The sequence below is a fragment of the Ranitomeya imitator genome, chromosome 1 (assembly GCF_032444005.1).
Source record: "Ranitomeya imitator isolate aRanImi1 chromosome 1, aRanImi1.pri, whole genome shotgun sequence".
In the NCBI taxonomy this organism is placed as follows: domain Eukaryota; kingdom Metazoa; phylum Chordata; class Amphibia; order Anura; family Dendrobatidae; genus Ranitomeya; species Ranitomeya imitator.
Genome location: NC_091282.1, coordinates 307,641,209 through 307,659,249, shown reverse-complemented (window position 1 = coordinate 307,659,249; position 18,041 = coordinate 307,641,209). Strand labels below are relative to the sequence as shown.

The 18,041-nt window shown below is 42.0% G+C and overlaps 1 protein-coding gene across 2 annotated transcripts in view; it reads right to left on the bottom strand.

Annotated features, from left to right (window-relative positions):
* Positions 1-18,041, bottom strand: part of CIT (citron rho-interacting serine/threonine kinase) — a 254,862-nt gene that overhangs the window by 214,953 nt on the left and 21,868 nt on the right. For both annotated transcript variants that reach the window (XM_069758420.1, XM_069758429.1), the window contains exons 3-6: positions 12,572-12,719; positions 9,968-10,143; positions 9,318-9,419; positions 1,588-1,730 (exon numbers count right to left, since the gene is read on the bottom strand). In XM_069758420.1, the coding sequence (XP_069614521.1) occupies positions 1,588-1,730; positions 9,318-9,419; positions 9,968-10,143; positions 12,572-12,719 (569 nt within the window). The remainder of the gene's footprint in view (positions 1-1,587; positions 1,731-9,317; positions 9,420-9,967; positions 10,144-12,571; positions 12,720-18,041) is intronic.

The following is an 18,041-nucleotide window of genomic DNA, read 5'->3' as shown; positions in this document are numbered from 1 at the left end:
TTTTAGTGACAAAGGCGTTTTATCTTTAATACAGTTTCATAAGTTTTCACCAATATCTTTAGCTACATGGGAGACTATAGATAGGCCCAACCACCACTCCATTAATGCTACATGCCCACAATCAGAAATAGCAGTGTTTTAGACATAGCTTTCTACACTGCAAGCACAGTGGATGGGATTTATAGAAATCATAACCTTTAATATAATACCTAAAATAAAGCAGCCAAAAAACATATAAGACAATATACCATTATAATCACAAAGTGCAAGTGCTCATGTGTAACTGTGCTCAAATAAAAAATTGGTTTGATCTCACCAGCGTAAATTCATTCTCTCCGCTTTTAATCCACCATTGAAGAGAAAGAGAGGTGGGAGGAGGGGCCTAATGATGGGATAAAGTTAGTATAAATCCCTATATTATTCCTTGTCGTGTCCCTGCTTTACTCCTGACCTGACAAGTAGCCAAGTGTGAGCCTGTTCCTTGATTACCCAAACGACCAGTGTAACCGCCCAACGTGTTTCTCCCCCTGTTCAGGGGGTTCATCGGGGGGAGGGGAATAAGAACAATGTGGGTGCTTGCAGTGACAAGTCAATCCTGGCTAGCTGACTATTGGTGTCAGTGCCCCTGTCCAGGGAAAAATTGGACCAAATTTTCCCTAAATAGTGACACGGACACCAATAGGGTAACCATCGGGTACACCAATTAGGCCCCTCCCTCCCGCCTTTTTCTCTTCAATGGTGTTCAATGGTGGATTAAAAACTGAGAGAATGAATTTACGTTGGTGAGATCAAATCAATTTTTTACTTGAGCAGTTACACATGAGCACTTGCACTTTGTGATTATAATGGTCTGTAGTCTTATATGTTTTTTGGCTACTTTATTTTAGGTATTATATTAAAGGTTATGTTTTATTTATTTCCTAACCCTGCTGTAATTTCATTGTACTATATTGGTTAGGCTTATGTAGATCAGATAACTTCTGACTCTTTGCTGTTTATTGATTTATAGAAATCCCATGACCACTGTGCTTCTATTTAACGCTGCGTAAATTCACCCGCGGTGCGGGATTATGTGCCGCAGCATGTCAATTTCTGTAGCGGAAATGCTAGTCTCTGCTGCGTATATTCAACAATAGAATGTCATGACATGCGGATAATTCTCATGTACCTAAACACAAGTTCGGTAATTAGAACGCAGCATTTTGGACGCACATCCACAACGCTACTATTCCTGATGGTAGGCACGGAGCCTAACTCTCGAGTGCAGCCCTCAGCAGGCCCATAGGGAATGAATGGAGCAGTGATTGAGCATGAGCCATGAGTACGGGCAATCTATTCGAAGGATAAACATTTCCCGTTCTGTCAATCAGAGCAGGTTCGTGTGAATACTTTTTAAAGTAAAAACATATTTATATAGCAATGTGGCTTATATTAAAGGATAGCAGTCAGTAGATTTAATTCCTGGTTTACTCCTCCACAGTGTATCATGAGCATATTGCCCCCATTATGCTACTGTGTGCACCAATAGGCAGATGAATCACTGAACTAAACAACTGCTTGTCTCGGATAACATGTCCCGTTCCTCACCTGTGTACATATCCCAGCTGGTGAACACTATGAATTGCAAGGACTATTTCTGCCAAATAAAACTGGGCCATACTTTCATCAAACTGGTCATCATAGCGATTCAATAAGGACAACAAGTCTCCTCCGGGCTGGTACTGCATAACCTACAGAGTTTTCAACAGGTTACAGTCAATTTTTGCTAATATAATTAAGTTGCCTAAAAATTGCATTAAATAAAAATCAAAACAAAGATTATAAAAGCGGAATGTATGGTAATAGCTTACATTAGGCAAGACAGTTTCTATGATTTCAGCTTCAGTCAAATTGTCCGTACTTCTCCGGAATATCTAAATACCCACCGTATGTATCAGATGTACAGGCCATATCCAACAAATGTGCCTTTTAAGTAAATATTATGTTGCAATTTTCCTCTGTGATATGTCAAATACATAAAATATATATATTTACACACATGCTGCTGCTGAAAAGTTTAGACACCTCTGTTCATGCATTGGCACCCCAACAGTTTTTAAGGGTTTTCCAGAAATTAAGTCATCCAATAATATCTCAGTTGGGTTGAAGTTGGGTGATTGCGGAGGCCTTGTCATCTGACAGCACTGCAGCCAAAAAGTGACCTCAATGGCCCTGTCCAAGTTGAAAGCACGAACCAGTTGTGTTTTTAAGAGATTTTATAGGTTAAGAAAAAAAAACTATCAAAAAGAAAACCTTGAAGATATATTAGTCTGCAAGTGATATGTGAATAAAAGGACCATTTCTGTCTGCACAAAAGTGATAATTATACACGAGCAAAACAGCTGTCATAAGCCATCCAGAACATATTCCTCATACACTGTGATGAGACAAGAAGATAATCACTGTCCAGAAGCACTGTTAGAGAATAAGGACATGTGGGGTTAAAGCAAAGCAGAGGTTCTAAAAGAGTGGATCAAAGTGTTTGTAGAGGATAGGTCTTGCTGATCACAGCTTTTTTCCCCATAGAATCAGCTGCCATACTCAACGTGCTGTCTGTGATAAGACACTCTTAAAGGAGTTGTCCACTACTTAGACAACCCCTTCCTAAATGTTTGGCCCTGATAAAATAAAAATCTTTACTCACCTCCTGTGCTGGCGCCGTTAAAGCGGTGTCAGCACTTACGGTCCCAGGGCTATCGTGCGGTTGTTGTGACATGGGCTCCTGGCGCCCAATCCGCGCTGGAGTCACTGTCGCTGCCTTCAGACAAATTGAACATGAAGAGGAAGTCTGGGCTACAGCGGATTTCTGACTTCCTCTTCATGTTTAAATAGACAGGAGGTGGGACAGTGACTGCAGCACTGATTGGGCGCAGGGGTCACATGTCACAACAACGGCACAGAAGCCCCAGGGAGAGAGAGTGCCAACACCGCAGGAACGGCACCGGCATGGGAGAAGAGTATAGGCTTTTTTATTTTGCCAAGCGTGGGGTATGAGAAGAAGTTTTACAAGTAGTGGACAACTTTTTTTTAAAGGAAGTCCATCAGCCCAATATGACTGTTCAAACCAAGCACATGTACTCAAGTGCATTTTGAATGGCACCTTCCCACCTACATATATTCTATCTCTGCTCTTCTTTCACTCCTGTAAAAGCAGAGTTGTCAAAGGAATGGGGGGGGCATAAATGCAAAACAAGTATGGTTGAAGGGGCATTGAACTCTTTGGTGATGCCAAGGGTGCACCGAGCACCTGTGCATGGTTTTTAGGGCTGTGGAGTCGGTAAGCCAAACCTCCGACTTCAACTCCGAATCCTCAATTTCCATGACACCGACTCCAACTCCAACTCCACGACTCCCTCATACATGGCTCATGTTTAAGTTTAAGTGATAAATTTACTGTAGTAAAATGGTAACATCAGGCTTTTAATCTTTATTATGATACAATAATCAAGCCATTTAGATAGAACATAAAATATATATATTTATTGAAATACAACTTTAGAACAAAAAAAACTTAGCATATTTACAATTTAGTATACACTCTGCAACAAGTGGGGAAAAAAAACGTTTTCAACAAAAACGTACTGAATAGCATTTGTGCAGTGTATGAATTTGTTCTGAGAAATAGTATCACCTCCATCATAGATTACCTCAAATCTGACCTAATTATTTTAAGACTAGAGAGCAACCTCTCTACACTAACATGGGTTGGTGGCAAAGCAGTAACCACATGGGCAACATCTCTAACAATTTCAGGGTATAAAGGAATTGCCTCGTGCACAGTCAGTTTTGAAGAACGATTGAACTCTTCTACTTCTTTGACAGCAAGTGAAAAATTTTGCTGAAATATCATCAATCTGTTTTCTATGGGAGTGGAATCTTTTTCCCTGCAGCAACGCTTTGCCTGCTCCATGTCATCCAAATACTTGTCGAAATCAAACTCCTCATCTGATGAGGATGAAGGAACGGCAGCAGCAACACTGGCATAACCCGAGTCCTCTTGCTCTTGGCCATCCTGTAGCCCACTCATCCTAACTGCTACCTCAATCAGAGCTTCTCTTCCTTTAGTAAGCTGTTGATCATCCATCAATATACGATGACTCGGGTCCACATAAACAGCTGCCAGATGAATGTTATTTTCTAATAGCGGTGTCTCGCTCTTCGTTTCATTGAAGCAGCAATGCCATCTGCGATTAAACCTCCTCTTTGGGACAAGCAAAACAACAAGTTCTTTATAAAGTTTCTTTATAAAAAATGCCAGGAGTTACCGTATTTTCTGCTTTGTAAGACGCACTTTTTTCCCCAAAATTTTTTGGGAAAATGGGGGGTGCGTCTTACAATGCGGACATACCTTATCGGCGCTGCCGCTGCGGGTGTCCGATGCTTGCCGCCACACTATCCCAGATGCTGCCGTGTGCTGCTGCTGCCACGCTGTGTCCCCTGTGCTGCCGCCACGCTGTGTCACAGGTGCTTGCTGCCGCTCTCTATCCCGTGCTGCGTGGGGGGGGCTCTGCAGTTCCATACATGCTTTCCTGTGCGGTGGATTCTTTCCAGGAAAATGGCCGCCGGGAGGTCTCTGGAGATGAGATCTCAGTGCTGAAATCTCATCTCCCAAGATCTTGTTGCCGAGATCTCCATCTGCACATGCGCCACCTCCCGGTGGCCATTTTCACAGAAGGAATCCACCGCACAGGAAAGCATGGATGGAACTGCAGACCTCCCCATGCAGCACAGGACAGAGAGCAGCGGCATTAGATAGAACATGGCGTCAAGCATCGGGGACACAGCACGGCAGCATCACCCGGTAAAAGAGCGTGGCAGCAAGCATCAGGGATACAACGCGGCAGCAGCACCCAGTAAAAGAGTGTGGCAGCAAGCATCAGGGACACAGCATGGTGGCAGCACCCGGTAGCAAGGGACAGAGTGCGATGGCAAGCTTCGGGGACACAGCATGGTGGCAGCATGGGATAGAGTGAGACGGCAACACCCACCTCCTCCAGCAGCAACGCTGAGACCCCGCTTCACCACAGCCACCACCCCGCTAAGCAATAAGATACATGGATTATAAGAAGCACCACCATTTTATTAAAAAAGTTTTTTTTACTATTTTTCTCCTCAAAATTTGGGGTGTGTCTTATAATCCGGAGCGTCTTATAAAGCGAAAAATACGGTAAATCCTCAGCTTATAAGGTTTTAGTCACTGTAAATGAGTGACGAAGAAATTCCTTCAATTCAGCCACCTGTGTCCATTGACTCATGTAGTGTAACCTGAGGGTTGGCCATATCTACAAGGAAGGGTTTCAGCTCAAGCAATCACTCAATCATTGAATAGATGCTGCCCCACCGAGTGGCTTGAACCACAATAGCCCCTTTTCCACCACATCTCTTCAAGATGGAATCAATAGACAATTTCCTCACTTTGCTAATCAGAGTGCCAGCATGTCCCTCTTGCAGACTATCTCTTATTGACAGCTGCAGCGTGTGCACAACACAGTGCATGTGATAAATAGTTAAGAGGTGTGAAGCAGCTTCAACTAGATCATCTAATTGTAAAGAATCATTTTGCTGTTCTTCTGTAGTAATATTTGATTGTTCCTCCGTTATGGGAACAGGACTGTGGCATTCCATCTCCAACATACTGAATGTAAAATGTTCTTCTAGCTGCTGTTCACCTTCATTATTCTCGTTCATCAGTTTAATTGTACTTATGTTTGAAGCATCAGTTTAATTGTACTTATGTTTGAAGCATTATCAGTTACAATAGCAAGAACCTGTTCTTTTTTTAGATCATAATCTTGCAGAACTTTTTCCACTAAGGTCTGGAGAAACTGGCTGCTGTGATGATCTTTAGTATTTTTTACTGCCAGTGTCTTAGTAACAATTTTTTTTTGTTGTCACAAACATATCGAATGTTGATAGCAAAATAGTTCACTCTGTGACGTGTCCAAGCATCCATTTTAAGAAATACAAAACGTCTCGAGAATCTTTTTAAGATCTTCCTTTTGGTTAAGGGCTTCTTCAATCACTAATTTTCTAATACTTTCTCTTTCCAGAGAAACACCAAGTTTGCGACCTATTTCTCCATTAAGAGTTGTAAAAGCTGGTCGTGCAAATAATGGTAATGGTACACAGTTCTTCACAACAAGCTTGATGAGCTGTCTTTTAAACACATCTGCTGTCATTGTTACAGTAACTTTGTCACTTACAAAATATCTTGTAACTGACGTCTGAGATGCTCTTTCCTCATCCTTTGCCTGGTGGGAAGTGCTGGTCTCTGGTTTCTTGGTGCTGCTGTGATCTTTTTCAGTCACAGCTTTGTAAATGTAAATGGTCCTTCTCAAAAAATTAGCATATAGTGTTAAATTTCATTATTTACCATAATGTAATGATTACAATTAAACTTTCATATATTATAGATTCATTATCCACCAACTGAAATTTGTCAGGTCTTTTATTGTTTTAATACTGATGATTTTGGCATACAACTCCTGATAACCCAAAAAACCTGTCTCAATAAATTAGCATATTTCACCCATCCAATCAAATAAAAGTGTTTTTTAATAACAAACAAAAAAACCAACAAATAATAATGTTCAGTTATGCACTCAATACTTGGTCGGGAATCCTTTGGCAGAAATGACTGCTTCAATGCGGCGTGGCATGGAGGCAATCAGCCTGTGACACTGCTGAGATGTTATGGAGGCCCAGGATGCTTCAATAGCGGCCTTAAGCTCATCCAGAGTGTTGGGTCTTGCGTCTCTCAACTTTCTCTTCACAATATCCCACAGATTCTCTATGGGGTTCAGGTCAGGAGAGTTGGCAGGCCAATTGAGCACAGTAATACCATGGTCAGTAAACCATTTACCAGTGGTTTTGGCACTGTGAGCAGGTGCCAGGTCGTGCTGAAAAATGAAATCTTCATCTCCATAAAGCATTTCAGCCGATGGAAGCATGAAGTGCTCCAAAATCTCCTGATAGCTAGCTGCATTGACCCTGCCCTTGATGAAACACAGTGGACCAACACCAGCAGCTGACATGGCACCCCACACCATTACTGACTGTGGGTACTTGACACTGGACTTCAGGCATTTTGGCATTTCCTTCTCCCCAGTCTTCCTCCAGACTCTGGCACCTTGATTTCCTAATGACATGCAAAATTTGCTTTCATCAGAAAAAAGTACTTGGGACCACTTAGCAACAGTCCAGTGCTGCTTCTCTGTAGCCCAGGTCAGGCGCCTCTGCCGCTGTTTATGGTTCAAAAGTGGCTTTACCTGGGGAATGCGGCACCTGTAGCCCATTTCCTGCACACGCCTGTGCACGGTGGCTCTGGATGTTTCCACACCAGACTCAGTCCACTGCTTCCTCAGGTTCCCCAAGGTCTGGAATCGGTCCTTCTCCACAATCTTCCTCAGGGTCCGGTCTCCTCTTCTCGTTGTACAGCGTTTTCTGCCACATTGTTTCCTTCCAACAGACTTACCATTGAGGTGCCTTGATACAGCACTCTGGGAACAGCCTATTTGTTGAGAAATTTCTTTCTGGGTCTTACCCTCTTGCTTGAGGGTGTCAATGATGGCCTTCTTGACATCTGTCAGGTCGCTAGTCTTACCCATGATGGGGGTTTTGAGTAATGAACCAGGCAGGGAGTTTATAAAAGCCTCAGGTATCTTTTGCATGTGTTTAGAGTTAATTAGTTGATTCAGAAGATTAGGGTAATAGGTCGTTTAGAGAACCTTTTCTTGATATGCTAATTTATTGAGACAGGTTTTTTGGGTTATCAGGAGTTGTATGCCAAAATCATCAGTATTAAAACAATAAAAGACCTGACAAATTTCAGTTGGTGGATAATGAATCTATAATATATGAAAGTTTAATTGTAATCATTACATTATGGTAAATAATGAAATTTAACACTATATGCTAATTTTTTGAGAAGGACCTGTATATTTTAGGAGTTTGAGTCAGTCCATTTTATACCGACTCCATCTCCACCAAACGGGCTCCGACTCGGACTCCACAGCCCTGATGGTTTTAACAATAATTTTTGTGTTGACAGACTCCCTTTTAAGGCCATGTTCACACTATGCGGTTTTTACTGCGGAACCGCGGCGATTTTGCCGCTGCGGGTCCGCAGCTGTTTTCCATGCAGGGTACAGTACAATGTTACCCTATGGAAAACAGAAACCGCAGTGCACATGATGCGGAAAAACCCGAAAAAAACAGCGCTGAATTGCTGCGGAAAAAAAGAAGGACCATGTCACTTCTTTGTGCAGAATCGCAGCGATTCTGCACCCATAGAAGTGCATTGATCCGCTTACTTCCCGCATGGGGCTGTGCCCACCATGCGGGAAGTAATGCGGATAATGTGCGGGTTATACCCGAGGTGGAGGAGAGGAGACTCTCCTCCAGGCCCCGGGAACCATATTTGTATTTAAAAAAAAGAATAAAAATAAAAAATAATGATATACTCACCCTCGGAAGTCTCAGCGCTGCACGCGGCCGTCCGGTCTCAGGTTTGCTATGCGACCAGGTCCTTCGGTGACATCGCGGTCACATGACCGTGACGTCACCGAAGGTCCTGGTCACACAGCATCTTTGGAACCGTACCGCCGCCTGCAGCGCCCAGGAGATCGGGACGTCGGAGGGTGAGTATATCATCATGATTTTATTATTTTTAACATTACTATTGATGCTGCATATTGCTGCATATGCAGCATCAATAGTAGGGGTAAGTCCCGCAGCGGAACCTGCAGGACAAACCGCGATAAATCTGCAGGGATAACCACAGCGGGTTTGCCCTGCAGATTTATCAAATCCGCTGCGGGAGAACCCGCAGAATAAAAAGCAACGTGTGAATGTGGCCTAACTCCTACTTCACACACATGATTTTATGAATCTTCTTGCTACTACAAAAACACAAAGATTTTAAGCATTTTATAAATGTGCTTTTTGGGTGGCATAATTCATATTTACAATATTTTACAAGTGGTTTTAAAGTCTTATAGAGTAAAAAAAATGTTTTTCCTATCAACAGAAAGTATAATTGTTATTTAAAAAAAAAACTAAAAAACTTCACGATTAAAACAAAGCATTTTCCTTCTAAAGCACATGTATAGCCTCGCTTTAAATTTGAAGCTCTGCCCAGTTTGTGACAAACCACCCTTACAGAGTTAGAATCTCTCATCATATTATTTGGACAGTTTTGCTCTGGAATTGAATACCAATTCTGCTTGACCTCTGTAAAATGCTGCATTTGAATTCGTTAGATTCATCAGATTACTTACTAGGTAAAGGTGCTCCCTATCCTGGAAGGCATAATGTAGTGTTGGTATCCATGGACTATTATGGTTACTTAATATATTTCGTTCTTCTTCAAAGAAAGAAACCTAAACAAAGTAGGCAATAAAATACCATCATATCTTATGAAATATTTCATTTCAACCTTATCAATACACAACTTTTTATTATGCCATCAAAAACATCTATACAGATCTATTTAGGCTTTATTCACACATCAGTATTTTGATCAGTATTGTATGTAAAAACCAGATGTGTCGGCAAAACACAGACCAGGTGTCAATCTTTCAATTATAGGTCTTATCTGTAAATTCCACTCCTGGTTTTGGCAAACACATACAAAATACTGACCAAATACTGTGAATGAACCCTTCAAGGGGACATCGAGGACTTGGCATAAAACCTGCCGGTTGTGCCAAGCACCGTTCTTCACCGGCACAAACTGCTCCTGCCAGAGATTCAGCTGCCTCTGTTGACGTCACATTGACAGAGCAGAGGCTTCTTTTCTGCTCTGTTCTGTTGACGGTTTAAGAAGATGATACAATCCCCTTTAACTAAAGCTAAGTTCATTATACATCCCAAAGTGAAAGCCCCAAATCGCAGCCCTCTTTAGTTAAAAAAAAAAGCTGCAAAAAACCTGCTCCTGTGCAAGAAGTGTTTTCTTCTTCATCATTTTCATAGCATATATGTCTCCGGTAGGCTTCTCCTTGACAACATGTACATCTGCAAAGTGACCGCGTCCGATTACATTCTTTAATTCAAAATCCTTAATGTTAGGCTGGAGCTCACGCAACTCTGCAATGGTTTCAGAATCTGAAGAAAGACAACAAGAATATACACTGATCAGCCATAAAACACGGAGAAGATTTAATGTTATCTTGTGATAATGGCACATGTCAAAATGTGGAATAAATGAGGCAGTGAGTGAACAATTAGTCATTGAAGTTGGAAAAATAGGCAAGAACCTGAGTAATTTGACAAAAGCTTCATGGTGATGGCTACACAACTGGGTCATAAACTCTCCAAAACATTTGATCTGATGAGATGTACCTGGTATAGAGTGGACAGTACCTACTAAAAGGGGTTCAAGAAAGGACAACTCTGTTCACAGTTGAAAGCACATAGAATGGACATGAGCATCAAAACTGGATCTTGAAATGAAGGAAGGTGGTGGCCTGTTCTGATGAATACGACAAGATAACAGAGGCAGTCTGATTGGGCAATGTTCGCTGGAAAACCTCGGGTCCCATCATTTATGTGCGTGGTACGTTGACCTAAACATTGTTGCAGGCCAAGTATGTCCTTTCACGGAAATTGTATCCCCTAAGGGCATCCACCATTCTGTGCCATTATGATCAGTGGGTAGTCGACCCCTGGTACTCGCTGACAGAGAGCAAAGCATTAAGGGCCAGTTTGGCTTTTTCCAGCACAGCAGTACTCAGGACAACTTATTGAATGGGTATATATTGCAAATGTCTTCACAATGAATAAGACTGTGTTGTAGTTCGCAGATGAAGAGCATTTATGTGCAGAGAAACTGTGAAAGAACTACATCACTCAGCAAGCAGTGTGGTCCATTCATTGAAGGGAGGGAAAATAGCAATTGCCATCTTGATGAATTGAAGCCTATATCTCATTTATAACTGTTTATCTAGTGGTTTTTATTTGTCTGTAAAAACAATCAAAGTGCACCTTGGACAGATAGATGAAGCAGGCACATCGATAAAGTGTTTACGGATACGATTACATGGCCTATTTGTATGTTACTGCATGACACACAGTTTAGCATATATTAGATTGACATATCTTTCTACTGTGGCAGATGCTGTGATTTTATGGTTATTGTTATTGTTTATTGTAATCCTTTTATGTGAAGTTAATGGGAAAACAGGTAGCACCCTATCTTCCCCTGGGCAGGGAAGGGTTAACAACTAGCCAGGCCCTGCAGCAAGAGTTCTGCAGCAGAACATGATAGTGAGTGTGTCATAGGGATAAGAAGAAGATCGAAGTCACTCTGTGTGACTGCAGACTTATGAATACCCCCTCAACGTACACACTGTGCACTGCAGGGATTCACTGGTTTCTGACCCGGGACCAGCAGGTACACGAGTTATACATACTGGTGGCCAGTGGGCGCAGCCTCCATTCTACATATTTGTATGGTGCAAGGCCACGCCCTCCAGCCGGCCACGCCCACTAGACGTCAGCATCACTTGATGGGCCACGGCCTCACTCTATACAACTGGAAAGGCTCTAAGCAGGAGTATGTATAAATCATACATACATTCTGATCCCGGCTCAGAAAGCTGCGAATCCACTCACACAGATGGACTGCAGACTTATCGATTGGGACCGGACAGCCCCTTTAAGTTTTGCACTTGCAATCCTCTGCATAAATGTGCCGTCAAGTGCTAAAGTAAAATCAACTATATATTTGTAAAATCTACTAACTCCGTCTTGAAATTTCGTTTTGGGTTTCTGTGTCGTCAAACGAAGTGCGGCCTGAGAGGGCATTACAGGGTGGGCCATTTATATGGATACACCTGGGTAGGCCATTTATATGGATACTCCTAAATAAAATGGGAATGGTTGGTGATATCAACTTCCTGTTTGTGGCACATTAGTATAAGGGAGGGGGAAAACTTTCCAAGATGGGTGGTGACCATGGCGGCCATTTTGAAGTCAGCCATTTTGGATCCAACTTTATAAATGGCTCACCCAGGTGTCTCCATATAAATGGCCCACCCTGTATATTTAGAGGCTACCCTCATACACACTCTGAGAAACCTGTTTGTGATGTGATTCTCTACCCATACACAGGCTTCTACTTTTCTTTAAAGGTAATTCCCCAAGACAGTAGGTTATATAGAGGGCCCTGTCTAAACTAAGCAGAGGATGATGCTCCGGTGCATTCTCTGACTATAGGACAGGCAAAGTTAGCAGACTATAGCACATGCTTATTTCAGCAGTCACATAATGAAACTCGGTGCGCACGCTTTTACCTCAGCTCCACTCAGGCAGAGCCCCGCAGAGTCCTTTTTTCGGGGATTGCTGAGAGTCCAGGCGATGAGTAAGTGCATATCCTATGGATGGTGATAACGTACAATTTGGGAAAAGCCCTCAAGCAGTTTATACAAACAGAGCCCTGATTGGTTGCTATAAGCAGCAAGGCCTATTTCTCAGGTAGGCGCTTGTGATAAATGAGACCAAGATGATTTAAAGTTAACTGAACTAAACTTACATTTTTTGACAAAGTTAGACACATGTTTAATCTTCAGTAATGCTGGACTGTTACATTCTTCAAAGAGGACAAATAAGGAATCCAGAAGCCCTTCCCTCGTCAGAGCACACAGTTGTTGTTGCAAAGGAAACTGACATGATGATTTTCCCTAGAAACAAATAATACTCAATAAAGAACATCAGCATATAACAGTAATGTTAGAGTCTGCTCCATGTATAATCTGCCTGTGAACCTCTATCAGTACTGTTTCTTTTAAAGGGTTGTCCAGTACTTGGATAAACCATTCTGTTCACCAGTTTTCCCCCCAGTAAAATAATAACACCTCTAGTGCCGGCACCATACCTGGGCAGGGGAGGAAGCAAAAGAAAGGACACAAACATTACAGCAGGGGATTGCTGCTGATTCTTTCTGTCAGGTAAAACATTTCCCTCTTTTTACCTCAAAGAATCAGCTGTGAACCCCTGCTGTCCTGTCTCTATAATCTTTTCTTTCCTCCCCTGCCCAGGAGCTGTGGTATAATCATCAAAAGTTATTATTATTCAAAGACATATTGATTAAAATGTTGATTAAAATTAACTTTCTTAGTGGGAAAGTTATGATGGAGGTATTTTCATTTTTTGCACCCCTTCTTCACAGAGCCATAACCTTTTTATTTTTTGTCAATATGGCCATGTGAGGGCTTGTTTATTGCGGGATGAGTTGTACTTTTCAACGACACCATTGGTTTTAACATGTCGTGGGGGGGGCACTTATGTTAACTAAATCCTAGAAGTGACATGCCTTTATTATTCTCCAGGTTATTACGAGTTCATAGACACCAAACATGTCTAGGTTCATTTTTTATCTAAGTAGTGAAAAAAAATTCCAAACTGTTAAAAAAAAAAATTGCGCCATTTTCCGATCCGGTCCGATACCATAGCGGCTCCAATTTTCATGATCTCGGGTTGGATGAGGGCTTATTTTTGTGTGCCGAGCTGACGTTTTTAAATACACCATTTTGGTGCAGATACGATCTTTTGCATTTTAATGCAATGTTGCAGCAACCAAAAAAATGTAATTCTATCGTTTTGACTTTTTTTCTCGTTACGCCATTTGCCAATCGGGTTAATTTTTTTTATATTGATAGAACGGGCGATTCTGAATGCGGCAATACCAAATATGTGTATGTTTGATTATTTTGTATTGTTTTATTTCGAATGGGGGCAAAAGGGGGGTGATTTGAACATATATGTGTGTGTATATATATATATATATATATATATATATATATATATATATATATATATATACACACATACATATACATATATATATACATATATATTGATTTATTTTTTTTAATATTTCTAAAAAAAAGATTTTTTTACTTTTGCCATGCTTTTTATAGAAGTTGCCGTAACCCAATTGCCTTTGCTACATACAGGCGATGATCAGATCGCCTGTATGTAGAATTGTTCACTTGCTATGAGCGTCGACCACCAGGAGGCGCTCATAGCAATCCGGCAGTGACAATCATAGAGGTCTGCTGGAGACCCCTGGTTGTCATGCCAACCCATCGGCGACCCGCGGTCATGTGACACGGGTGCCGATGGGTGGGATTTCCTGCGCGCTTGCCGGAAACGCATCTTTAAATTCCGCTGTTGCGATTCCTCCAGCAACTGTTAGCAGCCCATGTCAGCTGTTCAAAACAGCTGACATGTGCCGGAAAAGATGTGGGCTCACCGCCGGAACCCACATCAAAGGGAGGGTGTCCAACATCGGCGTATTATTATGCCCAATGTCGGAAAGGGGTTAATGAAATACAGGTGTCTCTCACAAAATTACAATATCATCAGTAAGTTAATTTATTTCAGTTCTTCAATACAAAAAGTGAAACTCGTATTATATAGAGTCATTACAGAGTGATCTATTTCAAGTGTTTATTTCTGTTAATGTTGATGATTATGGCTTACAGCCAATGAAAACCTAAAAGTCATTATCTCAGTAAATTAGAATATCTGAAATGTTGGCCTACTGAAATGTATGTTCAGTAGATGCGCTCAATACTTGGTTGGGGCTCCTTTTGCATCAATGCAGCATGGCATGGAGGCGATCATCTTGACTGGTGTGTGACAACACCGTCAGAAATGTACTCAGCACATTTCCAGTAAGACAGCTTGGACAGGATTAAATACTATTTACCTGCTGATTATCACTATATCTGCAGATAATGTTTTTTGAGGCTACAGGTTCCATTTAAATGTCTAGCAGTATTGGCTCTTACATGCATTTTGGATCAAGTGCTTGTAATATTCTCATCATGTGATGTCTAGCAATTGTATCTTTTTGCATCAATTTTCTGAGTGCTGAGATTTTCTACATTTATGCTACATGGGTTGCAGAATCCTTCAGCAGAACAGAATTCAGATTGCGATACCACTTTCACATTGACAGTTGTACCGCAGTCATACTTCATGTTCACTATGTTCCAAATTATTATGCAGATGATATTTTTCTCGGATTTTCCTAAATGGTCGGTGCAAATGACAGTCAGTCTAATTAAAGTCATCACCCGTTAGAGTATACATCGAATTTTATTGAAGAAACCTCCCAATGATGACAGTATAATCTCCAAAATGAATAAAAACTCAAAATGCACTGTTCCAAATTACGGTATTAGGCACAGTAGAATTTCTAAACATTTGATATGTTTTAAAGAACTGAAAATGCTCATTTGTGGAATTTGCAGCATTAGGAGGTCACATTCACTGAACAAAAAAGCCATTTACAGTATTTTTCGGACTATAAGACGCACCGGACCATAAGACGCACCCCAAATTTGGGGTGAAAATTGCAGAAAAAAAAGATTTTTTTATAAGATGGGGGTCCGTCTTATTGTCCGAATGTACAATATCTTACCTGAGGGCTGGCGGTGGCAGAGCAGGGTCACAGAAGGCATGGTGTCGGCAGAGGTGGGGTGATGCGGTGTGGTGTGCACCTGAGCAGGGTCCCTTCCTGCTTAGGTGGGCGATGCCACGGCCTGGTGTCCATGGGAGGGTTGCAGCAGTGATTACCGGCAGAGGTGCTGGGATGAGGAGGTGCTGGGATGAGGCGCAGTGAGAGGTATGGCGTGAGAGGGCTCCCTTTCCCCGGTGAGGTGATACAGATGAAGCGCTCTGCTTCCCGGGGCTTCATGAAAATGGCCGCGGGAGGCCGCGCGTGCGCAGATGGAGATCGCGGCGGCCATTTTCCTGAAGCCTCGGGAAGCAGAGCGCTTCATCTGCGCACGCGCGGCTTCAGGAAGATGGCCGCCCCCACCGATAACAACAGGATTCACCCGGCTCTGCTGCTTACCGGGCTGCTGCATCACCTCACCGGAGAAAGGGACCCCGCTTACTGCGCCTCCTCATCCCCGCACCTCTGCCGCCATGGTAAATCTGCATTGCGACTATTAGACGCACCCCCAATTTTCCCCCTTTTTTTTGGGGGGGGGGGGAAGTGCGTCTTGTAGTCCGAAAAATACGGTAACTCCAAAACATCTTAACAGGCCAAGTTACATTACATAGGACCCCTTCTTTGATATCACCTTCACAATTCTTGCATTCTTGAGTTTTTGGAGAGGTTCTGCTTGTACGTCTTTGCATGAAGTCAGAATAGCTTCCCAGAGCTGCTGTTTTGATGTGAACTGCCTCCCACCCTCATAGATCTTGTGCTGGATGATACTCCAAAGGTTCTCTATCATGTTGAGATCAGGGGAAGATGGTGGCCACACCATGAGTTTATCTCCTTTTATGCCCATAGCAGCCAATGACTCAGAGGTATTATTTGCAGCATGAGATGGGGCATTGTCATGCATGAAGATGATTTTGCTCCTGAAGGCACATTTCTGCTTTTAGACCATGGAAGAAAGTTGTCAGTCAGAAACACTATATACTTTACAGAGGTCATTTTCACATCTTCAGGAACCTTAAAGGGCCCCACCAGCTGTTTCCCCATGATTCCGGCCCAAAACATGATTTCTCCACCTCCTTGCTGACGTCGCAGCCTTGTTGCGACATGGTGGCCATCCACCAACCATCCACTACTCCATCCATCTGGACCATCCAGGGTTGCTCGACACTCATCAGTAAACAAGACTGTTTGAAAATTAGTCTTCATGTATGTCTGGGCCCACTGCAACCGTTTCTGCTTGTGAACACTGTTTAGGGGTGGCTGAATATTAGGTTTATGCACCACAGCAAGCCTTTGAAGGATCATATACCTTGAGGTTCGAGGGACTCCAGAGGCACCAGCAGCTTCAAATAACGGTTTGCTGCTTTGTAATGGTATTTTGGCAGCTGCTCTCTTAATTCAATGAATTTGTCTGGCAGAAACCTTCCTCATTATGCCTTTATCTGCATGAACTCTGTCTGTGCTCTGTTTCAGTCACAAATCTCTTCACAGTATGATGATCACAAAGTTTTTATGAAGTATCTAATTTTTTCATACCTTGTCCAAGGCGTTGCACTATTTAACGCTTTTCAGCAGCAGAGAGATCCTTTTTATTTCTTATATTTCTTGAAACCTTTGGCCTGCTTAATAATGTGGAACATCATTTTTAAGTAGTTTTCTTTTAATTAGAATCACCTGGAAAACTAATTATCACATGTGTTTAAGATTGATTTCAGCTATTTATTGAGCCCTGAGACACAATAACATCCACAAGTTTATTTGAAAAACAAAACAATTAAATCTTTATGACACTTAAATCCAATTTGCATAATAATTTGGAACACAGTGTATTTCTACGATTAGTACTCCTGCATCTCCTTTATTTTCTGCATCGTCAATCATAATTGTTTTCACTTCAATATTATTAAAAGTGAACTTGTTACTAGATTCATGCTATCCAACCCATGTGCAACATGAATTATATAGCCAGGCTGCGTAATTGCAGCTGGGTATGTCTTAATCTTAACCAGTCCACCACAGCCACTAATCGGCTTTGCCATGCTCCAAGTGATTGACAGGTCTCTCCCATATGAATACATATGGAGATCTGTTAATGATATGGATCCTATGACTAAGGGCAGGTGCAAATAACAGTAGATTCTTTCATCTCACAGTATACGGGTCAACTACGAAAATCAAACTGTGATTCGAGTGTGATCGGATTCTCGCGAATGAGAAGATGGAGAAAAAATTACTTCATCCTATCCGTTCTGTCAGTCAGCTTTAGGCTACTTTCACACATCAGTTTTTTGCCTTCAGGCATAATCCGTCCATTAAAAAAAAAAAAGAAGAAGGATTTGGTGCAAATTGCGAAAAACTGATGCGCCGGATCCGTTTTTTTGCTGGATCAGTTTTGGTTTATCGGGCTTAAAATTCTGACTTCCTGTTCCCAGACAGAAAAATCGTTCATATGGACGTTTTCTCAGTCCGCCAGAAAAGAAATTTTGGACGGATCTGGCAAAAAACAGATGAAACGTGTGGCCATCAGGCACAATCCGGC